The sequence below is a fragment of the Ochotona princeps genome, chromosome 14 (assembly GCF_030435755.1).
Source record: "Ochotona princeps isolate mOchPri1 chromosome 14, mOchPri1.hap1, whole genome shotgun sequence".
Classification (NCBI taxonomy): Eukaryota; Metazoa; Chordata; class Mammalia; order Lagomorpha; family Ochotonidae; genus Ochotona; species Ochotona princeps.
The window spans coordinates 23,902,276-23,927,993 of record NC_080845.1 but is presented as its reverse complement, the minus strand read 5'-3'; the positions used below and the strand labels follow the sequence as shown (position 1 = coordinate 23,927,993).

At 42.3% G+C, this 25,718-nt stretch overlaps 1 protein-coding gene and 1 pseudogene across 2 annotated transcripts in view; one reads left to right on the top strand and one right to left on the bottom strand.

The window, feature by feature from the left end:
• Positions 1–25,718, bottom strand: part of ABCA1 (ATP binding cassette subfamily A member 1) — a 120,432-nt gene that overhangs the window by 38,442 nt on the left and 56,272 nt on the right. For both annotated transcript variants that reach the window (XM_004580935.2, XM_058672950.1), the window contains exons 8-16: positions 16,599–16,691; positions 12,848–13,088; positions 10,594–10,733; positions 10,155–10,271; positions 6,283–6,480; positions 5,341–5,546; positions 4,189–4,365; positions 2,495–2,717; positions 707–928 (exon numbers count right to left, since the gene is read on the bottom strand). In XM_004580935.2, the coding sequence (XP_004580992.2) occupies positions 707–928; positions 2,495–2,717; positions 4,189–4,365; positions 5,341–5,546; positions 6,283–6,480; positions 10,155–10,271; positions 10,594–10,733; positions 12,848–13,088; positions 16,599–16,691 (1,617 nt within the window). The remainder of the gene's footprint in view (positions 1–706; positions 929–2,494; positions 2,718–4,188; positions 4,366–5,340; positions 5,547–6,282; positions 6,481–10,154; positions 10,272–10,593; positions 10,734–12,847; positions 13,089–16,598; positions 16,692–25,718) is intronic.
• On the top strand, positions 19,623–19,738 carry LOC118759920 (U6 spliceosomal RNA; annotated as a pseudogene).

Genomic DNA, 25,718 nt, shown 5'->3' with positions numbered 1-25,718 from the left:
ATTGTGATGGGCCAGCATTGTGGTATGTGGCACCACAATGCCAGAATCCCACAGAGGTGCCAGTTCAAGACCAGGATATTCCACTTCCAGTCCAGCTGCTTACTAATGACTCTGAGAAAGCAGCAGAAGGGTCCAAGTGCTTGGCGTTCTGCAGCCACAAGGGAGACCCAGAAGCTCTGGGCTTCTGGCTTCAGCCTGTCCTAGTCTCTACTTTTGTGGCCACTAGGGGAGTAAACTAGCACACAGATCTCTGCTTTCTTTTTGTAATTCTAACTTTCAAATAAAATAAGTAAGTTTTAAAATGTGTGTGCGCGCACACACACACACTCACTCAGGATACAAGGAAGACAAGAGTCAAGAAGCAGACATTTCTGAACCTCAAGGGTCTCCAATTCTATCTGTGGTCATAACTTTGCAGCATCATTAGGAGAAGAATCTATTATCTAAAAAGTATTCCCCACACCACTTATCTCAAGACAGATTGAAAATACAGTCTGACTTTCTGGGTAAAAAAAAAAGGACTAAAGAATTTGGTAGCCTACTTCCTGCCTGCAAGGAGCTTCAACGTTAGCAAAAAGGTTCAAGTCCCACTGAAAAGAGTCTCTCATCTTGTTTTCCTCTTACTGAGACTTATTCTCATCTATTTGGAAGGGAAGGTCCAACGCCTACCCGCCACAGTTGCCACAGGAAGGGCACAGTTACTCACAGTGAAGATCTTGAGTGTGAAGCCCACATAGTCCTGCCAGGCCACACAGAGGACGTAGGGCAGGTACAGCGTGAAGTAGATGATGCCCCCGCAGGCTGCGGCCAGGTTGGCTCTGGAGAAGAGCGTACTGATCAAGAAGCACTGCATGATGGTCACCACAGCAAACACAGACAGGAAGACAAACACCACGCTGGGGTCACTGTAGGGCAGCAGGTTTCCTAACTGGGAAGGAAGAGACCCATTCAATGTGCTTCCTCACCGAGTTTCAATGCTCGATGGCAGGTCTTTCAAAAAATTCAATATTTCTTCAACCCCTCTTGGGAGGTAATGCAATGCAATAAAGCCACTCATTTTTCTAGTGCAGAAATTGGGAGCTTCCACAGAAAAATGACTTACCAAAACTACACAGAAAAGTCCTGGATGGGTTAGGAACAAAACAAAGGCAGGGATTTCTGCTCTTTCTCTTTGTTTCTATCACTGGTAACGTTAACTGGACTTGTACTATTGGTCCCAGGAAAGAATTTCGGGAGGTGACATTTCACACAACTTTTCTCCCCCAAATCCAAAGCTAACAGACAGATGATGTTAATTTGCCCATGGTTTCTGCATTTCTGTAATCCTCCAAATTCATGTAGGTATTTCCAAATATCTCTTGTCATATTATATGTTTCAGCAGGTCCCACTCACATACAATGGTCCCAGGGCCACCACCCTGGACAGAGCTTAGCCCAATTACAGTCAGATACCAAAGCATAAGAAAGGGGTTGCTTTCAGCAAGAACTGCCTTCGGACCCTGGCTCTGAAAGCCTGCTGTGGCCTCCATGAATCCCTGGCCTCCTGCAGCCTCATCTGCTTGAATGCTATATCATAATTTAGTGAGGATATAAAAAGACAGCAAACGCATGGGATCTGTTTGACTAGCACTTGGCAATCAGCTCGTGCTCATTTGTAACAACAGATGGCCACTGATACTACACTGAACATTGTTGTCTATCCCTTTTTCCTTCCTTCTGTCAAAAACATCTCCTCTTTTTTATACAATATATTCTTGTATGAAAGCTGATGGAGAAAAAAATTGGGACATAAATATATTAATGCATGGGGCAGACACAGGTATTAACCACTCCAGGTTTGTCATGGCTGAAGAGAGGTACCTAGCCATGGGGTCCACCTTTCCCAAAGAAGCCCACATTCAGTGGCTGATTCGGGTGACCAGGGTGAAAAACACCCTAAACCTTTGGAGTGGATCTGACATCTCAACTCAGTGAGGGACAACTCCAGGAAGTGTATTCTCTCCAGAGTGAGCCAAGGATGACCCCTGTATCACAGTCCAGCTCTTCTCATGATCCTATCCTGTACCCTTCCCCAACCTTTTCACAGGAGTCCCTAATAAATGCCTATAGGCCAAACTCAGCCTCATCCTCTGCTTCCAGGCAATCTATTATTGTTTCAAGCAACTCAGGGAATATCTACACCCAATACATGCAAGACATTAAAGAGATCTCTGATGCTGCCACGGACCACTGCCTAGGACACAGTATAGTGCTCACTCAGGAGGCATGGGTCCTGACTTCTAGCACTACTTGGCTACTAACTAGCTGAACTAACTTTAACCAAGTCATGGTTCCCTCTCTGCGCCTTACTTTTCCCCCTGCCCAGTCCTACAAGGAGAAAATTATAAAAAACTAAAATAGGAGATCACTGACCTCCCAGTGTCAGTTTTCTTCTTCTAGTTTAACCCATGCCATGCTGGTCCCTTGCAGGGAAAGGAAAGGAGGGCAGCCTTACCTTCAGAATGACCACGAGCAGGCCAGCACTCACAAGCAGAGGGATGAGGCTGCTGATGAACCAGCTAAACCAGAGGATGCCATTGTCCAGGCCCATGATCCGCATGGTCTCCTTCAGCCGCGCCTCCTTCTCATACACAATGCCCTTAATGATGACAGCCACAGAATAAATCCAGGCCAACGTCATGAAAAGAGGCATCGACCGGCTCATCACCCGCAGGAAGCTGGAGACCCCCGGGAAGGGCACGGGAAGAATGAGACAGGGATGAGCCAGGTGCACGGGCCAATAACAATGAGTACACATACTACAGGAATCACATTTGAGCCACAAAAGGGTGGGATCTCTGGACCCCAAAACATATAAGTTATTAACTGCTTTGTGAGTACTTTGTTGCAGATCAAAAAACCTAGCTAACCAAGTGTTGCCAAGCAAAATTTCTTTGGAGGTTTGCTTTAGAAGCTAGGTAACTACCAAATGTTTGATAAGTTAAAGATGCATGACTTTAAAGTACTAAAAATCAACATACAAGCCCTAGTTATTATACAAAATTCCAAAATCTCCAAGGTCACCTCTCTATGGGCTTGTTTAGCTTATCTCTTACCACAATGCAGAAATACTCTTTAGGCGGCTCCTGTCAGTAATATTTTAGTTTCCAAACCAAAATATGGAATGCAGTGTTCCAAAGTTTAAAAAAAAGTACACAAATGTTGGACCTTTAAACTTAAAGCTCAAATTGCAACTTTATCACTCAGGTACTCACTTCCTACATGACAACAAGCAAAAGCTCTTACTTCATGCCTCTGAAGCCCTACTGTGAAGAAGGACTGTCAGAAGATACCCTTTCTAGAGCAAACTTTGGCTCAGAGGTCTTTGGAAAGGTCTTTCTTAGGAAAATTCTGGCTAGTCATTTTAAAGATGAAAAATAGAATAATTTCAAGGTGATCTGGAAAAGCAGCAGTTGGTCATATAAGGAAATAGTTTGCTTAAGGCAAAAAAAAAAAAAAGGACACTGCTCCTTCCTCATCATGGTTCCGACATACACACATACATACACACATTCACACCCTTGCACACACACACAAAACAAGAAAGAATGAGAAAATTTCAGAATTTGCAAAAGACACAACATATTTCAAATGCTTGCAATATCTACATCTCTGACCATTCTCTCTTATAAGAAACAAATAACTCCAAAGAGCTTCAAGGCTGAGTGACTAGGCACTGAAACATTATCTTAAAAGTCTAAGATAAAAAGGTTTTGTTATTGCTGTTGTTGCTGTTGAGTTTCATTTAATTTGTTTCAAAATGTGATTCAACACTTTAAAAATGGACAAATTCGTAACAAAACCTGCCTTTATCAGTCTAGACTGCTGTTTCTGTGTTTGGGAGTATGTGTATATGTGCACTTGCATGTGTAGGTCAACATTCATCTTCAATTCACAGGCTGGGAAAATCTTGACCAAACATGTGAATGCAAAAATAATAAGTGATGACGTTCAGGGATCAGAAAGGAGGGAGGGTGACCAGTATGTGCATGGGTCTGTCCCTCTGTCGGCTAACCGCCTGGCATCCTATCACCAATTTTCCATCTTATTACATCTGGTATCTTACTTTCAATTCACACACACACACACACACACAATCTGGCAAAGAATTAACTTTTTAAATGCAGACAGTGATTGCAGGTAACTCACATGTCATCTACATAGCAGGGATAGGGCATCTGTTGCACATAAACACCAGTTTTCTTCTCAGTGCCAGTCAGCACCCTGATGATCGCTTGCTCCACCACATCCTGCAAGTACGCGAAGCCTCCCCAGACATACCGCATATCCTCAAAGGGATCAGCCCGAGGACCAGGGTCCCAGTACCTAAAACCCAACCACAGGGGGCCAAGCATTCCTTAGAGCCAGACAAGAAGCAATCCAACGGCCTACACTCCCTCTCCCTTACCAAGCCACTGCTTCCATTCTGGGGTCTCACATTTTGGTATCAGTTGACATGCACACATCTTTTTAAATACATATATCATAATGAATATATTACTCGTGTCTTTTTTATCCTCTCCACTGGCTATATAATACTACATCAAGTGAACATCCCAAATTTACTTAACCTTTGCCTTTTTGTTTGTCTTTTATTATAATAAATAGATAAAGCTAACAGAAAATCCCTAATCTTTGATTTTTTTTCTGCTGAATTCATCCTTTGGGATTAATTCCCTTGAATGAAAATGTTGAATCTAAAGATATTTGACATCTTATGACCCTTGAAACAATCATCTAGGACCAATCTTGTGGTACAGTAAATTAAGGCGCTGCTTACAATGCCAGCATCCCATATCACAGTCCAATTCAAGTCTCTCTGATCCCAATTTTCAGCCAGCTTCCTCCTAACATGCCTGGGAAGGTAGTGTCAGATGGCCCAAGTACTAGGGGCCCTTCTGCCCATTAGGGTGATTTGGACAGAGCTCCAGGCTCCTGACTTTGGCTGGACTCAGACTTGGCTATCGTGATCATTTCGTAATCAAAACACTGAGGGAACACACCTCTCTCTCTCTTTCTCCCTCATTCCTCCCTCTCTCCCCCGATCTCCCTCCTTCCCGCTTTTTCTCATTCTGCCTTTCAACCAATAAATAAATGAAATCTTTTTAAAGAAATAAACTATAGCAAAACCTTTTAAAATGAAAAAACAATAACCTCCAGAAATTAATGTACCAAAATTAAATCACCAATGATTTCTCTGTTGAAATTTCTATTAACTTGATAATCTAATTTAAATATATCTCATCAAGAAACCTGCCCCTGACTTCCGCAAGATTGACTAGTGAGAAGGATTCCACTTACGCATCCTTGATTTTATTAGTCCTCTCCACATTGTCAATGTCCATTCGGATCTTGTACTTGACATGAGGGGGCAGCTCAACACTGTCTGGAGTAATTCCAGTGAAGACGACTCCGGCCCAGAACTTTCGCTCATCCAGCAGCTCCATGGACTTGTTAATAAGCCGGACTTCAGTTGCTATGGGTTCCAGTTTGTTGAGATTGACACACTGACAGGGGAACACCTTTGTGAGAATTCTGGCAGCCAAGGAAGTAAGCAGTGGCTGGGACAGAGCCCATCCTAAGAAGCAAGCGCTATCTGCTCGAATTTTGTATCTTTACTGTCCAATCATCTCTTTAGTAAGCATTCCTTTCTCCAATCAAAAATGTGTTTTTAACTGAAATTGAAGAGAAATACTGAAAGTATTTAGAGATAAGCTACTTGGAATGATTTCCACAGAGAAAAGGTTGAAACAATATGCGATTATTTCTCTCTGTTATCTTTGCAATTTTTAATCATAACAATGAGCCAGACAGAACCCTCCCCCCAAAAAACACTTTGATTCATCATTATTGTAACACAATTTTTATAACTATACCTTTTAAAAATGTATTTTGGCTTGATGTAGATTTTAGATATATCTCACAAATAACACCTTTTTAAAGGAATCCCTTGTTTCTATTAGGCACTGGAAAAATCAAGACATGAGAAAATCCAGAAAACAATGGCTAGGAACACTGCTGAGTCAACAGAGAATAAAGCTGGATTCAGCTTGCTTGTCTATTCACTCAAGCAGCATTTATGAAATGCCATTTTTATTCCAAGCCCTATGACAAGGCTTGAGGGATATTGCTAGACATAAAACTACACAGTACTTTTTAAAGTTTCCTCTTGTCCAAACCTTACTGCAATATCCCAGAGAAACAACCATAAGCATTCTCTGATCCTCTGAGCACACCCCTCACCTCCATGAAGCGAGAAATGGTCTGGATGGCCTGGTTCGTCTCGTTGAAAGCTTCTCTCCAGGTATACACAGAGCCATTAGCAGACTTGATATCCTCCGGGTGCTTGGCCAGAAACATCACAATGTCTTGGGCTGACCAACCTAAGCCATCCAACTTCTGTTCCCAAAAGGGTTCGTTGCCCCTGCTATCCAGCAGTGTCTGCCATTTCAACAGGAAACGTGTAATCAGTGAATACCAGCCATGTCTTGACAGGTACTATCTAATGCACAAAGCCCTCAGACAAACACTGTCTCTTTTTTCCAACCTTCATAGAAAACTGCAAAGTAGATTACATTGTCCTCATTTTACAAGTTGAAGTTGGAAAAAAAAATAAAATATGATTTTTAAGCTCGGCTTGGTCAAAGTCAGGACAGCCTAAACTCAGAATCTGCATGCTTTCCACTACTCAAATACCTCAGTTTAACGTATTAACTTCAAGAACAATAATGCTTACTCATATAGTTGCCAGGTGGAATGATCCACATGCTTGACCTCATACAATGCTATATTTCCCATCTCACAAATGGGAAAGCTGAGATTTACAGGGAGCAAACCTTAATAAAGGGTCACACAGCTAGTAAACAGCAAAGTCAGAACAGGAAACACTGGCCCTCTGATTCTAGTGCATCTCCCTACTACATTAAATCATGTTCCTTCTTTGAGACCTGATACAATGATCCAAATAAAGATCCTATTCTCTAACTAAAGGACATGTCAATCATGATGTGTAGGCAGTCTCATTTCTTGCTCTCTTACACCAGTCGTTTCCTTGTGTTAGGTCAACGTGAAAAAAAGGACAAGTCAATCCAGTGCTCAATTAGAAACCCAGAGGTGGCTGGGGCAGACGTTTAACAGCTGCAAATGGCACCAAAAAAAAAGACATGCAACCGCAACTAATGTCACCACTTCCAGGGAGATGATCCCTAGTTCTTCCAATGTGGAATCTCCTAGGATCTGAAAACTACTGCTTTCTAAGTCAGCCTTAATTCCACCAACATTATCAGCTCCTTATGGATTCACATCTATTATGTTAATGGAACCATAATGATTTCATAGTGTTTACACTACAATTTCATTAACTACTCCTATACTACTGAGTATTTCATCTATTTCCAATTTCTCAGAATAACAATTATTACAGCAAAAACATTTTCTTTCTCACATGTTGACTTTTTGAAAATTATGTCTGTAGGATACCTCCCTAGGGGACAATTGAAGAATGGAGGTATACAGGAGAGCACATTTTTTATGGTTCTTAAAATTTCCATTCCTAATTGCTTTCCATTAGGGAATAACAATTTATACTGTCACCACTGGGATATGTAAATAAGTCTGCTAACTTACTAGATACAAAAGTATACCTCACAAAAGTTCACAGCAGCATGAATTAGTGCTTCTGAAATGACTTTAGTTGCATGGAGCAAATAAGAGCAGAATGAACAGCCTGGCAGGTGGGGTGATGCTTGCCCTGCCCAGAGTAGCTTCCGAGCAATACAGCAGAGACGGACAGCAAGAGCACAGAGGAAGTGATGCAATGGGCGTGGCCAGCAGAAAGGTAAGAGCTGCCCCCAGAGAAGCAACAACTGCATAGACGAGAAGCCAATGAGAAGACCACACTTGTGCTAAACATACCTTAAATGAGAAAAGAGAGAACTTAGGGGTGTCTTTGATTTTCACCCATGAGTATTGACTCCGTCTGTTTCTGGACCAACCACCCACCTGCACACCTGCTTACTGCACATCCTGCCCCCATCTGCCAGCTAAAAACCAAGAATCACCCTGGTGCCTCCCTCTCCTTCACTGCTCTTCCACTGATCAGTCACCAGGCCCAAGGTCCTGCACTATGTCTTCAGAACTTCTGCGCAGAGTTTCCACCCTGGTCTCTGCCTTCCATCTATTCTTCCCTCAATCCATCTGTCACAAAGAATAAAGCATCATCACCTCCCCCTGCATGAGATGCTTTCACGGCCTTCCAGAGTGTGGAAATCCTCAGCCTGACACAGAGTCTCCAAGGACACCACGCCTTTCTCTGTAGCCATCACTTCTCCACCTCCATGGATTTTCTAAGCTCTATTCCTGATGACTGCCATGGCCACCTTTACAAGGGTCCTGTCTCATATAATGCAGAGCCTCACAAAGAAAAGTTTCAGTGTAATCATAGGGAAGCATCTCTAAGATGTTTTTGAAACAAAGAGAGAGAGAGAGAGAGAGAAAGAAAAAGAAAAAGGGAGAAAGAGAAATGGAGAAAGGAAGGAAGAGACAGAGGAATGGAGGGAGGAAGAAAAGGAAAGAGAAAAGAAAAAGAAAAGAAGGAATTGAAATCTATGATTGGGTTCTTCATAATACACATTTTCCATGGAACAACCTTCCACATATATGAGTTTTTAAAAATTTTGCCAGGCCGAGCGATACGGCCCAGTGGCTAAATCGTCACCCTGCACGCACTAGAATCCTATGTGGGTACCGGTTCATGTCCCGGCTGTTCCATTTCCCATCCAGCTCCCAGCTTGTGGCCTAGAAATACAGCACAGGATGGTGCAAAGCCTTGGAACCCTGCACCCACGTGGGAAACCCAGAGAAAGCTCCTGGTTCCTAACTTTGGATCAGCTCAGCTTTAGCCATCACGTTCACTTGGAGAGTGAACCAGCAGACAGAAGATCTTTCTCTGTCTCCTCTCTGTATATCTGCCTTCTCAATAAAAATAAATAAGTCTTTTGAAAAGTCCTAAAATTATCTTTGAATTCAATTTCCACAAATTTTTTGAAGTACCCTATTTTTTCCTATTGGAAACTCACTGAGTCTCTCCAACAGAGAGCTTTTATCGTCTTCTGAAATCCAGAGAGACAAACCAAGCAACTGGTGGAAATCTGGGCATCAAAGAGGAGGACCCTGAGGTCAAACAAAAGTCTACATTGCCTCTCTTACAGAGGAGAAGCTGAAGTTCAACAGGGAGCCACACTTAAAGGCATGAGCAGTCACTGTTAGTCATTACTGACACTTTTCTCACAAAAGTTTTTAAGTGCCCCAGTGGGGGAATTCTGTAGGTGTGTACAGGACCAACACAAGGGACTGAGGCTTGTCATCTGTGGACTTCTTTGGCAACCTGCTTCCTGAGGCCAGCCTCCGCCTTTCAAAGAGTTCCCTCCCGGTAAGTGCAGCCTCTGAAACCCAGCTGCCCCTTGGATCGGCACATGCCAGGACAGGAAACCTAGCCAAGATCCTCTCCTAGTTCCTAATGGCCAGAGATGAAAGGCAGCTGGCCCCTGCCACAGGAAGGGTGCTGCCACAGGAAGTGCCTTCTGTTCCTCCAACTCAGCACAGGGATAACGGGATCAGGGAGCAGACGCACTCTGTCCCTGCCCAGACTGCCCTGCCTCTGAACGCAGTCTCCAGGGCACCCTTCCCTCTCATGTGGCTCAGCAGCTCTGAGTGTTGACCTCTCCCCACAGTAACGGTAGTTCTGTGCTCACACACACAGCCAAGGAAATGAAGATCTCAGGTCCATCTTCCTCCCTCCTTAGACACAGGAAGGCTAAAGTAGACACTAGTGCCAGCGAAGGGGCTGGAGCCAGAAATGAAAACACTTAAGACCCTACAATCACTACAATCCCTACACACTCCACTTCTCACCGAGTTGCAGACGAAACTGACTTGGCCTGGAGCCAGGACTGAAGCTGAGGCACACAGGGTAACTGCTGCACAGCCCTATTATTTACATTATGATCATTACATCATCATTGATGAAACCAAAAATCATTCTCATCTCAGTCTTTTCTGGGAAAGCTCCCCTCTATAGTACAGGCAGGCTCAAAGAGTACTCAGAGGACACTCACCCGGACAAGGTCCATTTCTTGGCTGTTCTCCATGAAGGTCCAGATGTGGGGACTGAGCTCTTCCCACATGCCTTCCAGATCATGGAATACAGCTAGCTCCTGGAACGTCTTGTTCACCTGGAGTTAGGTAAGGAGGCAGAGACAATGGCCCAATGATCAACTTTGCTTCTCCCTGGAAAGTACTTCCCTACTCCATCACAGAAGCCCCCAGGAAGTCATCAAGGTCCCCAGAAATGCCTGTCTGTGGCTGAGTTCCAGACATCCAGGCCTAGGCATGTGGCCTTCAACCGTCAGCCCTGGTCTGGATTAGATCTGAGGGTCTGACTCTCGTGATCCCAGAAAGGCCACAAGGATTCTCTGCATACCTCCGTGCACCTTTGGTTTGCACCCCCCATCCTGGAGGTCTATAGAAAGGGAGTCTTGGGCTTGGGCAGCTTACCTCAGCCATAACCTGTCTCGTGGCTGGAGTATCAGGTGTATACAGGATCTTTCCAATGAGCAGAGGCTTGAGAGCTTTCCAGATGATACGAGAAAGAGGACTAGACTCCAAATTCTTCATCAGATCATTGCAATAAGGCGCTGCAAAGAAGATGGAGGAGACAAAGACTCACTCACACCCAAGGTTGTATAAGAAAACTGACACATACAACGGCTTTGGAGCTAGACAGAAAGTCCTGAGTTCAAATTCTAATTCAACCAACCAGTTGGCTCCTGTGCAGTTCAGAAGAGCTACTTGGCATTGATGTACTGCCTTTAGAACAGCGCTTGATAAATGATCACAGCTTACTCCACCGCTGATGGTTGATAGCCCACAATGAGCTCATCTGGGCAGATGTTTTCAGCAGGTATAAAGCCATCCTAATTCTGAGCCATGCTCTCAGCCCAGCCTCAGCACTGTCTTCACAGGAAACAAGCAGGATTTTTAAAGGGCAACCAGGGAATTGATTTCAGGTTTTAATTTTGCAACAACAAAAAAATGTCCTTAGTGTATCTTATCACAAGTACATTTATATTTAAATAATAAAAAATAACCCACACAAAGATCAAGTTCTAACAAGCCAGTCTTTTTTATTATCCAGAAGAATCACTAATATTTTTGCTTAGTTTTATTCTGAATTTTTACAGGTACTAAGCACCCGGCACATGTTGCAAAAATAATAACACCTTTACAAAAAAAAAAAAAAGAGAACCTTCTCATAATCCTGTCTACTGCACAAAGAAAACCTCCTCAGGATCGACCTGCATGCCAGGGTAGAGGAGGAGATGGCATTTTATAAAGCTGCCTATGCCACCACCCTCTTCAGCTTTTCTTCAGCTCTGGAAGGTGACTTGTGCCTGTCTGGAGGCCTTTACCCCCGGGAAGAAAGAAAGGGCCTCATATTACAGTGGCACACAAAAACTTGCCTCACCTGCGGTTGGAAATGAAGAAAGGCTCATCTGAATTGTGTTTTCAAGGAAAAAGATGCCATTGTCTAAAACTGTAACACTGGATCCCTGCTGCCACACATTGCCCTCAGACCGCCCAAACGTGGCAAGCAGATACGGGGTTACAAGGTTCTTTAACACTGCCTTGCAGCTAAGAACCCAAAACAAACAGCAGATCAAGTGTCCAAGTGTGCTGGTACACACACCACCATTACCGGGGATTTCACAGGCAGTGCGGTTTACCACAAACTCACAGAGCCATTGAGATGTGTTGTGGCCTTGAATCCAGGCTCCTATGCATTAGCACTAAAGCAGCTTTTCCCAAGTTACTTAACTTCTAAGTCTACAAAGGGTGGGCTTACGGTGCCTTCTTGTCGGGGACATCAGACAGCCAAATAACACAACTTAAATAGAATGCACAGTATATAGGAAACTTGAAGAAAATGCTAATTTTTTTGTTAGTAGCACTTTAACTTATTTTAAATTTTTATTAGGAAGCTTACCTCAGTGATAATAATTGTAATTTAAAAAAAACAATCTGATTTCTTTTGAAAAATTTCCCCCAGTTTCACCGAGGTATCATTGACAAATATGAATTATACATATTTAAGGTTTTAGTAGATTATGCACTATGAAATTAACACAATCAAGGTAATTAATATAGCCATCACCAACACAGTTACCAATTTTTTGATGGTGAAACCACTTAGATCTACTCTCTCAGCAAATTTTTAAATTATAAAATAGTTCCCTTAATTATGCTCACCTTAACAGACAACAGATTTCCACAACTTATTTGTCCCATATAGTTGAAATCTAATTCCCTTTTACCAACATCTCTCCATTCCCTGTACCCACTGAGCCCCAGCAACCTCCACTCCACTCTTTCTTACCTGTCTGTTTTGTTACATTCCACAAAAAAGTGAAATCATGCAGGACTTGTCTTTCTGCCAGACCTCATTCATGGAAATCAGTCCTGTATCCATTAGAATACTATAGGAATACACCAGGAAACTCCCTGTATCCACCAGATAACTGGGGAGACTGGCTTTCAGCCATACATCATCCAATTACCACTGTGCACCTGAGATGTACCAGGCCCATTCCCAGAACTGTGAACAAACTTGTCAATTAAGAAAAGATGTTTGTTTTTCAAGAACCTGATCTGGTAGTGCAATAGACACCTAACCCTCTGGCATTGCTACAGAGGATAGGGGCAAAGCAAAGGAGGTAGAAGGTGGGACCAGAAGGGCTGCAGGCACACTCACTGGTGGAGTTGTCATAGAAGGTGTTAGCATCTTCCTCAGTGCCGTTGCCTCCAAAGAGGGCTTTGTAATTGTTGTCCTCGTACCAGTTCAGAGACTTGATCTTCAGCCCCCCGCCCTCGGGATGGCCACAGACAATCCGTGACACAGCCTGGTATATCTGAGTGGAGGAGCTGGAGCCATTGGCGTTGGTCAGAAACATCACCTCCTGCCGCATGTCGCTCCAGCTCCTCATGCTGAAGAGCTGGTATCAGGAATGGAGAGGAAAAGCAGAGCAAGGGCAAGGGGAGAGAAGGGCAGAGAGTAGGGGACATAAAAAAGAAAAAACCAACATTATCTTAACTCTTGACTTTTCGAAAGCCCTGGTCCAGCACATGGTTTGTCTGACATCATCTTAAAGTGCTCTATGATGGGTTTGCAAGAACCTTCCTGCCACACGTGCACTCAGATTTGTAGAATTCAAACCTGCATTTTCTCAAGATGCCCAGGCGCTTCTTAAACCCGCTGAAGTTTGAGACACCCAGCCTAGAGGGAGGCCTCTTGGGTGTTGCTTTATTCCACTGGGTTTATCTCTAGATCAGAGGAGAGACTGCTTTCTCTGAACAGACACATCTGGTCTGCTATAGGGGAGTTCATCAGGAACGACTGCCTTTGGTCATTACTGGTACTCCGTGACAATGGGTCAGACTCCAAAGTCCTCTTCCCAATGTATGTATGAAGTCCCCTAGCCTGGGCTCAGAAGTCAGGCAATGGGAGAAGTATTTCTCTCTCATTAGTTTAGAGCCTTTGGAAAGGTTCATCACACTGCTGAGGATGCAACTTCTCATCAACACAACAAAGCCAAAAGCCGGCATGGTGTAGTCAAAATCACAGCTTACACCTGGGAGCGCCCAGGATGGTCCAGCCCCACAAAGGATTAGCCAGAAATCCCCAGGGAAGTCAGGGGCTGTATCTTCACCTCCCAGTCGATCAGCACCCATCACACAGTATTTCAGACCCCATGAAGGCACTGTAGCATCTGTTGCAATCCTTGGCCTAACTGTTCTTATTAATGAATACTCACATAGCCCTTTGTATTTTAATGCATTTCATGGCACATGACTAGTAAGCCCCTACATTCCTGGAAATGTCACTGCCTGTTTTTACCACCTGCAGAGGTTGAGTCACGGAGGGCAAAAGACAGAGCCTGCAGCACCCTCCTCCACACACCTTGGAAACTCCACATGCCCGGTTCTCTGCTTGTCAGAGCCTGCTGGCTGCTGGGATTCACATGACCTGCACTCTACACATCTTCAGCATTGCCTACAGGTCCAGGTGGGAACAAGGCTCTCCAGGGTGGGCCCATGGCCCACCTTCCAACTCTGTCAGGTAACTCAGCTTCGGTTTACCTTCTTCCTCACATTCCTACTTCTACCTTATTGCCAGGTCCTAGGGATGCATGTTTTCTTTGTAAGTTCCTCAAACTCCCATGGTAACTGGAACAGAAAGGAACAAGAACACAAGTTCTGGAATCCAACCATCGTGGGTTCAAATCCCTATTTTGCCAGCTGTCATGAAGTTGTCTACTGTTCTGGGCCTCCGTTCCACCTGTAAAACGGGCATGGTAAAATCCATCTCACAAGTATCATAAGAATCACACAAGGAGGGCCCGGCGGCATGGCCTAGCGGCTTAAGTCCTCGCCTTGAACGCCCCGGGATCCCATATGGGCGCCGGTCCTAATCCCGGCAGCTCCACTTCCCATCCAGCTCCCTGCCTGTGGCCTGGGAAAGCAGTTGAGGATGGCCCAAAGCTTTGGGACCCTGCACCCGTGTGGGAGACCTGGAAGAGGTTCCTGGTTCCCGGCATCAGATCGGCGCGCACCGGCCTGTTGCGGCTCGCTTGGGGAGTGAATCATCGGATGGATGATCTTCCTCTCTGTCTCTCCTCCTCTCTGTATATCTGACCTTGTAATAAAATAAATAAAAATAAATAAATAAAAAAAAAAAAAGAATCACACAAGGAAATGAGATGAAACTGCCTAAATTAGAAGTAGCTCCTTAGAAAATGTTACCTTTCTTTATCTTTCCCTTTCTAGGGCTGTGCTTTGGTCAAAACAACCAACTTTCTTTCCAAACACTGATCAAACAAGTGCACGTATTTATCTTTTGTGTGTCTCACTGAAATAGCAAGTTTGCCACTGAGTCACTTGCAATCAAAGTGATTTGAAGGTACTCTGCTGAGAGAAGTATGAGGCCCTTGGGTGCTCTGAGCCGTGAGCTACAGCTGCCAAGGAAAACACACAGTGCTCAGCTGGAGAGTTCCCATCACATCAGAGACGGGAACATCACATGCTTCCAATTATTTCACCCGAGACAAAACGCAGGGCCAGTGATATAAGAGAAAATGGCTGCAATCAGAGCCCCAGTTGAAGGACAGCCTTCCCTCTTACAGTCTCTGCTCTTCTTCCTCTAAGGCCAAAAATGAATCAGGGAAAGGAGGGCTGGGTGGGAACCTGCCAGAACAAGGCAGGGCATGTCAATGTCAGCTAACAGGGCCCTGGAGAAAAAGCTGTGGATTTGCAGAGCAGTTTCTCTTTCTCTTTCTGCCTCTGGAAGAGTCCCAGCTGGCCCAGCTCCCTAGCGAAAGGTCACCAGACTCCATAACCAAAGTAACAAATGACAGGTTGGAAGACAGCGTCTCCTCCTGATTGGAGACCTGAAAGCCAAACCTCTTTGGTCAGACACAAAAACAGGACAGAAAGAGCCACACTACTGTACCAGCAGTGTTTAATCTCATTGCTTCCTGTATTTCCCAAGTGTTCTGCATTTCCCAAAATAAACATGCAATACTTACTCTGCCAGAAAACATAAATTTTGATATTAAAAAATAAATGCTACAAAGATCAAAAAAGGGCAAGTCATATATAAATATCAAAAAAGGAGGAGGGGAGAGGAGCGGATGATGGCCAGAGCAGTAGCAGCTGGAAATGAGGCCTCACCAACTAAATTTCATAATTCTTATCTTCCAATGTCCTATATATTAAGGCTTGCATTATTTATGACCACTGTTCCCTGGATCAGCTACTCATGTGTGAGGACTCCAGACAACTCCTGCTCTTCACAGCTAACTCAAAACAAGCCTGGGACTAAGAAAGGTGGTGTCCTTGTTGGCCAGAAGTCAGAGAGAAGGTTGCCTGCAATTATAGGCACTTACAGGCCCTTAGACCCCCAAGGACAAAGAGGACCTGATACATTTGTCAATATATGGGCCAAACAGGCAAATGCAACCGAAGGTTCATTAACAGACTATATTTCAAAGTTGAGCCTCTGGTTCTAGATGCTCACAAGGAAAGAGCTGAACGAGGGGTCTCAGGTTATCCCTTTAGTTAGCAAACATGTTTTCCACAAAATGATCATCTGGTTTTGCCACTGAAGAAGCAATATGGTGAAGTTGCCGGTCACACAGAAGTGCATGTGGAGTGAGAGATTATGCTCTCTGCACAGATGTTATTATCTAGGGACAAAGAACAACCAGGGAGCAATGTTCCAGACCAGATATGGGGCCTGAAGCCACAAATGCATAGGTTCTGAGACACTATGAGCCTTTACTTTTTCCTCTCTAAGGGATCAAAACAAAACACTTTGTAGAAAACTTGTAATTCCCAAATTATTATTATATTTCATATGCTATTCAAACCATCCTGTAGCCAAATTCAGAATTTCATAAAGTGATCCTGACAGGTTCACCTTCAGGTTCTAGAGAGACACAACTTACCTCTTGGGCCAAAGCCCCAAGACTATCGAGCAAAGCTTTTGTGGCTTCAGCCAGCTGCTTGGTTGGGAAGGGAGATGTGGAGTTTAGTTCTCTCTGGAATGAAAAAAAAAAAAAAAAACTTTGCTTCTGAACTCCAATGTAAGCCTGAAATCCCCACTGAAAATAAACAAGTTAATTAAAACCATGCACATCTTGAATTTCAAAAACAGGGAATCAGAACCAGTGTGATAATCTAGTGCCTAAATCTTCACCTTGCAACCAGTAGGATGCCATATGGGCAACAATTCTAATCCCAGCTGCTCCACTTTCCATCCAGATCCTTGCTTGTGGCCTGAGAAAGAAGTAGAGGATGACCCAAAGCCTTGGGACCCTGCACCTGTGTGAAGGAGACCCAGAAGCAGCTCCTGGCTCCTGGCTTTGGATGGGCTCAGCTCTGGCCATTGTGGCCACTTGGGAAATGAACCTGCAGATGAAAGTTATTTCTCTCTGTATATCTGCTTTTCCAATAAAAATAATTAGAACTTTAAAAAAAGGAACCAATTCCTAACCAAAGGAAAGCACTACAATTATTCAAACCATATGTCTGTATTTTACTTCAGACAAGAATGACTAATATTTGATGAAGAGCTTTAAAGGATATATGCAAATATATTCAGAGCACGTTAATATGAAGTAGATAAAAATCTCAGTGTAACAAGTGTATGTGTGTCCAGTACATCTCTGACCCCAAACCTCCAACTCTATGATTATGCAATACAGGCAACATGGGAATGACTCTGAAATTGTGATGATCACAAAAAATTAAGAAATTGCAACATTTAAAGCTGTCAAAAGTAGGGGAAGAAGAAATTATTTTATTCTGTTCAAATCAGTGTTGTCTGTAGCACTGGAAATTTAATACAGAATCATTTTCATGTTTACTTTTAATCAAATCTTTACATCTACTACTTCATATATTCAACTACTATTATGTGTTACTTAATTGCACAGTAAGTAACGATTCTTTAGGACCAATGAAATGGTAAATTTGGGCAGAAAGATGAAGCTAAATGAGGAAAAAGCAATGCTTCACAGGCTCTGAGACTAGTACTCCTTTCATTGGATAACCTCAAATTGGTCTGAGTTTTTAGGCTTCCACTAGAAGAAAGACATGACCAGTCTATCATATCTTATTTGCCAGAGAGCAAGAGAAATTTTTCAGAAGAAAACCCATGTTTCCCAGGTGCCTTATGGGTATAGTTTCACGCAACGTCATAGGGGACACTTAAGTTGGTAGAAAGTTGTTCTGTCTTGATACTTTTGATGTCAGAAATTGCTATGAAATTCTATTGTAGACTATACAGAAAATTCTACAAGTGGATGGGACACAGAATCTCTGAGTAATAACAGCCTATGATGATCCTTTTAAAAGTCCCCCAGAACCATTAACCTGGCAGAATGGTTAAGAAATCACTTACTACATCTGCATTCTGTATCAGATTTCCTGAGTTCAAGTCCCAGTTCTCCTGCTAATTCCAGCTTCCTGCTAATGCAGGAAGTAGTTGGATCCCTGTCAGTTATGTGGGAGAACTGGGTTGAGTTCACAGTTCTTGCTTCATCTTGGTCAGTCCTAGCTGTTGAAGGACGCTGGGGAGGAAACCAGAGGATGGGCACTCTCTATTTCTCCCTCTGAAATACTTAAAAGCTTTTACGTAAAAAGAATTTCCAATACAGAAGAGTAAGTTACTATCATTATGATCATTGTTATAGCCAACATAATCCTCCATTATTCCTTTCTGAGAAAATCTGTCTAAAGGTTCTATGCAAGAGTGTGCCCGGCCTGATTTATCAGTCCTTCTCAAGTCCCAGTATCCCACTGGGAATTCAGAGCACTCAGTTCTCTGAGAGTCTCAGGTAGGTCTCAATGACACGATTAATGGATCATGATAATGACTGTTCCTTCCACATGAGCAAAATCAAATGAGGTGTTTCATTCCCACTTTGTCTCTTTGGCTTCATTTTACAACAGAGAGTTACCACACTAGGACCGACAAAGTCTACCACACTAGAACTGACAAAGAATTTGCAATAAGGAAAACTTTCACTGAGAATGCTTAACTGGAAGCTACAGGAGGTAAGAGTTCTTGTGTTTACCATGAAGCCACAGGTGATAACTGTTCAAAAATTGTATAGCAAAATGATGAACCAGGACAAAATTTTAAATGCCAAATTAATAATGCATTTTTGCAAACTTAGAATGCAGAGGTTAATCTATTTCCTTTTTAAAGCCCAACTGGAAATAGGATTCTTAGGATTCTTTCTTGTCACTCACTTCCCTTCTCTCATTCTCTGATCCTGGAGACCTGCAGAGGCGACAGAATCCCAGACGTGTCCTTCTCCTCAACCACACAGAAAAGTTACTGTGCACACAGCACAGTTCTCATGGACATGTACTCAGAAGACAGTGCCTGGCACACAAAAAATCCTCACAAGCAGGAAAAATGTTTGCCCCTTTCCTTGAGAACTTGCTGCCAAAGCCCAAGGACTCTTGTCTATAAACAGGGATTTCTAGTCGATAAAAAGACAAATACCCTTCCTCTCTTTTTTTGCTAGCTCTCAGGCTGCTTCTCCTGTTGGAATACCTTTCTTCCACTAGAAAGCATACAGAAGCCATACTATAACATGCTTCTTTTTAAAAAATCCATTTTATTTGAAAGGCAGAAAGGAAGGGTAGAAGGGCAGAAGGTAAAAGTAGAGAGAAGACAGGTAGACAGAGATCTCCACCCACTGGTTCACTTCCCATATGCGTACAAATCTTCACACACACACACACAAAAAAAAAAAAAAACCAGAGGAAAACATGAATTTGAACTAAAAAATGTTTCCTTAAATACAAAACTCCAAACCAAAATGAGGGGAGGAATGGAAATTCAGCTTTCAAAAACAAAACTCTATGTCAAATGACACCAACAAATAACCTGAGAAAACAAGCAAAAAACTGAAAATGAGCTTTCAAAACTTCACTATAAAAATAGACTATATGGTGTGCTCACTTCAGCAGCACATATACTAAAATTGGAACGATACAGAGAAGATTAGCGTGGCCGCTGCGCAACGATGACACGCAAATTCGTGAAGCGTTCCATTCAAAAAAAATTTTTTAAATTTTAAAAATGGACTATCTGTACTATGCAGCAGTTAAACTCAACCAGGGGCCATATGTAAATCAACCCATCTACGCCTCAAAAACATAATGTAGATGTAAAAACATGCACAGTTAGCACGAGCACATGTAAGCCATCACTACACATTGTTATTGACAGAATGTAAATGAGTATGACAAAGTACAACAACATGAGCCTGCAGGACAGGGCTGTTATCTCTGAGCAAGACAGAGACACAGGCAGCATGACTGCATCGGTAAGATTTCATTTCTTGAGGAGAACTGCAGGCAAGCATGGCGAGATGATGGATGATGGTACATTACTGCTCTTTGTTATTTATCTTTATCTTTTTGTATGGCTGAACTGTTTCCTAATATTGTTTGCAGTTCAAGGAAAGATAAGAGAGGGAGGATGTTTGGACAGGAATAAAGGAAAGGTGGAAAGACATAAACTGGCTTGATTTTTCTATGAGATTTGAAAGATATACAACTCCTCAAATAAAATTAATCCCAGGAAATAATTCATGCCTCAAAAGTAGAGCACTAAATGAATTCTGAGTGTCACATGTCTACGTACCACAAGCCATGCCCTACTGTACATACTTCCTAGACAAAGACAGACAAAGCTGCCAGTGCTTACTTCCAAAAGACTCAGTTAACAAATCGACTTGGAAATCCTGCTATTTTCTTTCCTAACCAAAAACATTCTCTTGACTATGAACTCATCAGCCCTACTGTACAGAGTGATTTTCTGGGATGAAGTAAGCAGAGAGGAAGAAAGAGGGAAAATAAAACCATTAAAGAGAGACTGCTTCCCGCATTAAGCTAACTAGAAGTGATGTATTATTCAATGTTTAGATCATAAGTAAATGCTGTAATATTACTTCAGGAACAACACACAGTTACCGTATTGCTCAAAACTCCCACCCACTTCTGCTAAATGTGCTCATCATAACAGAGTACCATTTCCTAAAAGCATGACAGTGCCTCAGAATGATAAAGCCATCTCTGTGCCCCATCCTTTGAATGACTTCATTATGTTCTGTCTATCCTCTCCAGCTTAATCTTTAGGCTGACAAAGACTAAAAATGAAATAACGCAACAACTTAACCAAACTTAGTTTCAATTTTTGAGGTAGTATTTTATTAAAATAGAACTCAGTACCTAGCACAGTCCTTGGCACATCACAGCTACAGGCCCCACCCCCAAAAAAATATTAAAAGGAAAAGAGAAAGACATCTGTAGGGTGAGAGATGGGTTGGCATGAGTCTGGCTGTAAAAGCCATTCAAATTCACAGTTGTGGTTGGAATTCACCTCATTAGGATCTTCAACTTCCAGTCCTTCTGCATTGAGGAGGAAGGCCTTATGTCCCAGCCTGGCTGGGGATGGTCCACCACTTCTATAGCATCATGTCGAGCCACTCCTTCTTCCACCAAACCCCCCCATTTGGTATATCTGCTCCACTCCGCACTATCTCAATCAGGTACAACTACCAAAAGCTTTCTTTTTCTTTTTCATTTTTTAAAAGTTATTTTTAATCATTTTAATCATACATATGTATGGAGTACAATGTAGTAAGTCAATGTATATTTAGCATGTGAAGACCAAATCAAATCAGGTTGGTTAGCATTTCCATCTTTCAGCATTAAAAATATTTGTTGATCAGAAATAATTGTACATTTTTCTCCCCTTTCCCCGCTAGATGCATGCACATACCATAACCTCTTTCTAGAACAATTTGCTTCCTTTTCCCTGGTCTGTCGTACCCACACCCCCCTACCAGAACAGACATCATAGTACAAGACCTCCTCCCTGATCTTGATGAGTAAATGCCGGCTGAATGAAGGAATTTCAGTGTTGGTGTATAGACTCTGACTACACAGGAAGAGCAGGAAGAGCATTACTAACACATTCAAAGTCACAGCCAAACAGAAACAAGACAGAACATCTGTGAAATTAAGATGCAACTGAAAACTACTTCCAGTTTACAAAAATCTTATTCACATCCAAATTATTTCAGGGACTGTAATACAAAATAAAGTAAGATGGAGTGAACACACATTTGGATAGTATTATCAACACAGTACACAATTGTGTTTTCCTTACTCTCATGTGTGCTATAATGTACTCATTGGGACATTTCAAACTTCCCTTAAATACTTTCTTAAAGTAGATGTAAATCATTACTGAACTTCACCTAAATGCAGACAATGTAACTCAGAGTTAGGATTAATTATGTTTTAGTTCAAACTTAAAAACAAGTAAACCATACACCAAGTCCAAAGAGAATCACTACCCAGAACCAATTACTCTCTTTTCAATGACTTACATGACAGAAAAATTTCATTTGAGGAACATTTTAGTGTTTGTTGAAGTAAGAAATCATAAAATTCATATCTAAAGAAGATGCCATCTTTGAAAAATAATTTGACTATTTCACTTAATTTTAATATGTTCCATGCATTAAAGTATTCCATTCTTGTTATTTCTAAGTACAGTGAAATACATTTGTTACCACACATTTCAGGACAAAATCAAACCTTTATCTTAGATAGGGCAGCAATTTTACAAAAGAAATAATGAGTGAAGTAAAAATGCATACAGATGGAGATGAGAAATCACATTAACACAGTGATAAAGTTAACAATTTCTCCCTCGGTTCTGTTCTCCCTTTTCCTCATATTAATTAGGTGACTGTGGAGCCTTAAGGATAAATTTGCATAGTGTTTTATCTCACCAAATACGAAGTGGGGAGAACTGCAATTGCTTACTGGGAGAAAGCGTATTTTGTAAACAGGTGGGCAGTACAATAAAATAAAACCAAACAAAATCTGATACTTTCTAAAGAGATGTGCATTTCAAGGAACAAGACAGGAAAAGCAAGTGTTCAGTCCTGCAAAAACCCACATGAAACCTTTAAGCACTGCATGTAACAAACCAAAGTATCTAGTCCTGCAAAGTCATGAAGCAGATGAGATGAGCCATGAAGGAGATGATCTGGATTCCTCCAATCCAATCACACGAGCCCTTAAAAGCCATAGATTTTCTTAGACATTAGAAAGAGGCACATGGCAGAATAAGGCATCAGAGATTTAAACCATAAGACTAAACCCACCAGCTGGAGAGGGACCACATGAAAAACATGACACACAACTCTGGTACCCTTTAGGATCAAAAACCTGCCTACTGGAAGGAGCCTAGGACCATGTCCCACTGTAAGGAACTAAATATTTCTTATTTATTTATATGAGAAAAAACAATCCCATCCTCAAATTCACTCCCCAAAGGTCCACAATGGCTAACAACAGCTCCCAGGATGGTTTCCACAATGGCTCCCAGGATGAATCTTGGATCCAGGAACTCAAGCCAAGGTGCCCCCATGGGTGACAGGAGCCCAATTACTTGAGCCATCACTGCTGACTCCCAGGGTCTGCATCAGCAAGAAGCTGGAGTCAGCAGCTGGAGCTGGGAATCTAAACCCAGGCACTCCAAAGTGTGACACAGATATCTCAACTGCCTTGCACCTTTTCCAGAAAGGCCCAAATGCCCACAACTCTGCTGATATCTTAAACAACCTTGAAAGCAGATCCATCTTCACAGCTGCCGAAAAGAACCAAAGCCCTGTGAACACCTTGAATTCAGGCTAGTGAGACTCCAAGAAGAAGATCCACATGAGACCCAACACTGCAAGTACTCAGCCTTTTTTGCCTTCAACAGTGTGATAATAAATGTGTGTAGGTTCAAGACATTAAATGTGTGGCAACTTGCTTCAACAGCAACAGAAAACCCAGTACAATCAGCAAGGACCTTGACACAGAAGCAAACAGCTCAGAGGTGCAGCAAAGAGAGGGCCCCACAGAGACCTTCCTCCTCTTTCCAGGAAAGAAGTATGTTGCTTCAAGATGATCTGAAGGAAAGTTAAAGGGAAGTGGAGGAAAAAATTCATTGTTCTTTTAGCCCATTTGTAGAGACAAGTGCACCTTGCTGAGCAGTTTGACAACAGAAGCTGCTGCCAAGATGGCCTTGAACATCTCATACAGGCCACTATCTCAACTCACAAACACTAGAGCCATACACAGCGTAAGTATCCCTTTGGACCTGAGTGCAATTATTCTAGAGTAAATACATGAACCTACCTATGGACTCATAAGAAAGCTATCTTTCTGAGGACTTGTGTATAGTCCACTTCCCACAACATATCTCACATATGATAATCACTCAATAAATACGGCTCAATAAATGAACAAGTTTGTGACCAAAAACAAACACAAAAAATGAGAATGTAAACAGAAACCAACATGACACGCAGCATTTATTTTCATGCAAAGTATGCACTGATACATGGCATGGATATTTATAAATAAGAACCTATACGATGAGAGTGCTTGGCAACTTCTGGCGAAGAACACAGTTTTTCACAGACACATCCTCCTGCTTGATATGCCTCTGATTCTGATTCCTGATCTACAGAAGAAATTTTTATCTCTATCGTTCATGTCAATTAAACGATCGGCTTCTATCCTCTAAGCATCTAATGTATCCCAGATTCTTCACAAGTGTGACCAATAGTGGCAAACTATATGTTAAGAGAACTGAGATGTACAGAAGGAAAATAATTCAGCCATGATCCATGCTGAGACAATATGCGAACCAAGATCCAGCTGACTCCAAAATCAGCACTTCATGTGCACTTTCCCCACATTGTCCAAAGACTATTATTTGAAAGTGATTCTGATACCAGAGGAAGGCCCCAGAGGAAAGTCAGACTATCCCTGACTTTAAAAAAAAGAGGAAAACACATTGAAAAAGCAAACCCAAATTTTAAAAAGAAGAAAAACATTTATAAAACCTTCTTTCCTAAAGCTCCGCTGAATCATATATAGATTAAACAGTTTCTCCCCCCATAACCTGAAGCCGCCCCTACTGCAGCTCCTGGCGCAATTAACCACCCATGTGCAATGATAACACACATCACAGCTTTCCACCATTACGCGTGCTGAAACTTCGACCAAGTGGCAGGATAAAAGGGGCACTCTATGTAACTCAAGCATCAGCCCCAGTACTGCAATTAAGGCTCTGCTTTACTCCACAACAAGATTCATATTCAAAATATCTGAAAATCATTTCATCCCAAAGGCAGCCTCCAAAATCAGCTTTACACAGAAAAATCCTGATCAGTGACCGTAATTCCAGAGCTTCCTCTTCTGCCTTATGCACAGAGGCAGGAGAGCTCATTATGCTTATTATGCACAGAGGCAGGAGCAGACTGGGAGATGCTGCACACACCCCAGAAGTGCGAAGCCGCCTTAATCAACACCTGGCCTGAACCAGCTGATCCACAAGACACAACCGCAACACGACAGATGGGACATTAGCTGGCTGGTGGCTTTGAAGGTGCATTTCCATGTGCTCTCAATGTTGCTAATCCTCTCAAAGGAGAGATATTTTCATGTTGGAACTTGGTCTGTTAATTGTCAGATGAGGGCTAGACTATTGCATTCAGTACGATTCAAACATCACATGAGTGAAGAGATTTTACTGGGTTATGCACACAGTAGGTGTTTAATGAGCAAATGCAAGTAAAACAGAATGAATGACCACCAGAATAAATTACTGTATCTCCTAAAAATACCACTTTTTCCAAAATTTGAACTATTTCTGCTGAAGGAGCAAGCACTTGATTTGTGCTAAAGTAGAGCACCTAAAACATTCCATGGAAATGGTTTTGTAATAACCTCTTGCATCAAATGTAGTAACTTTTGACCTTCTAAATCTTCCAAGGCAAAATATGCTGACAGACTGCAAATTTCTGCACAAATGAGCTTATCTAACTATGCAGGCCAGTTACTTGGGGCTGAAAACATCCCTACACAGACATAAATCTTATCTGAAATTATAATACAGCAACATTAATCAACAGAATCACAGGCCTCTGAATAAAGCACTCACTATATTCTTTTTTTATGGAAAAACTGAA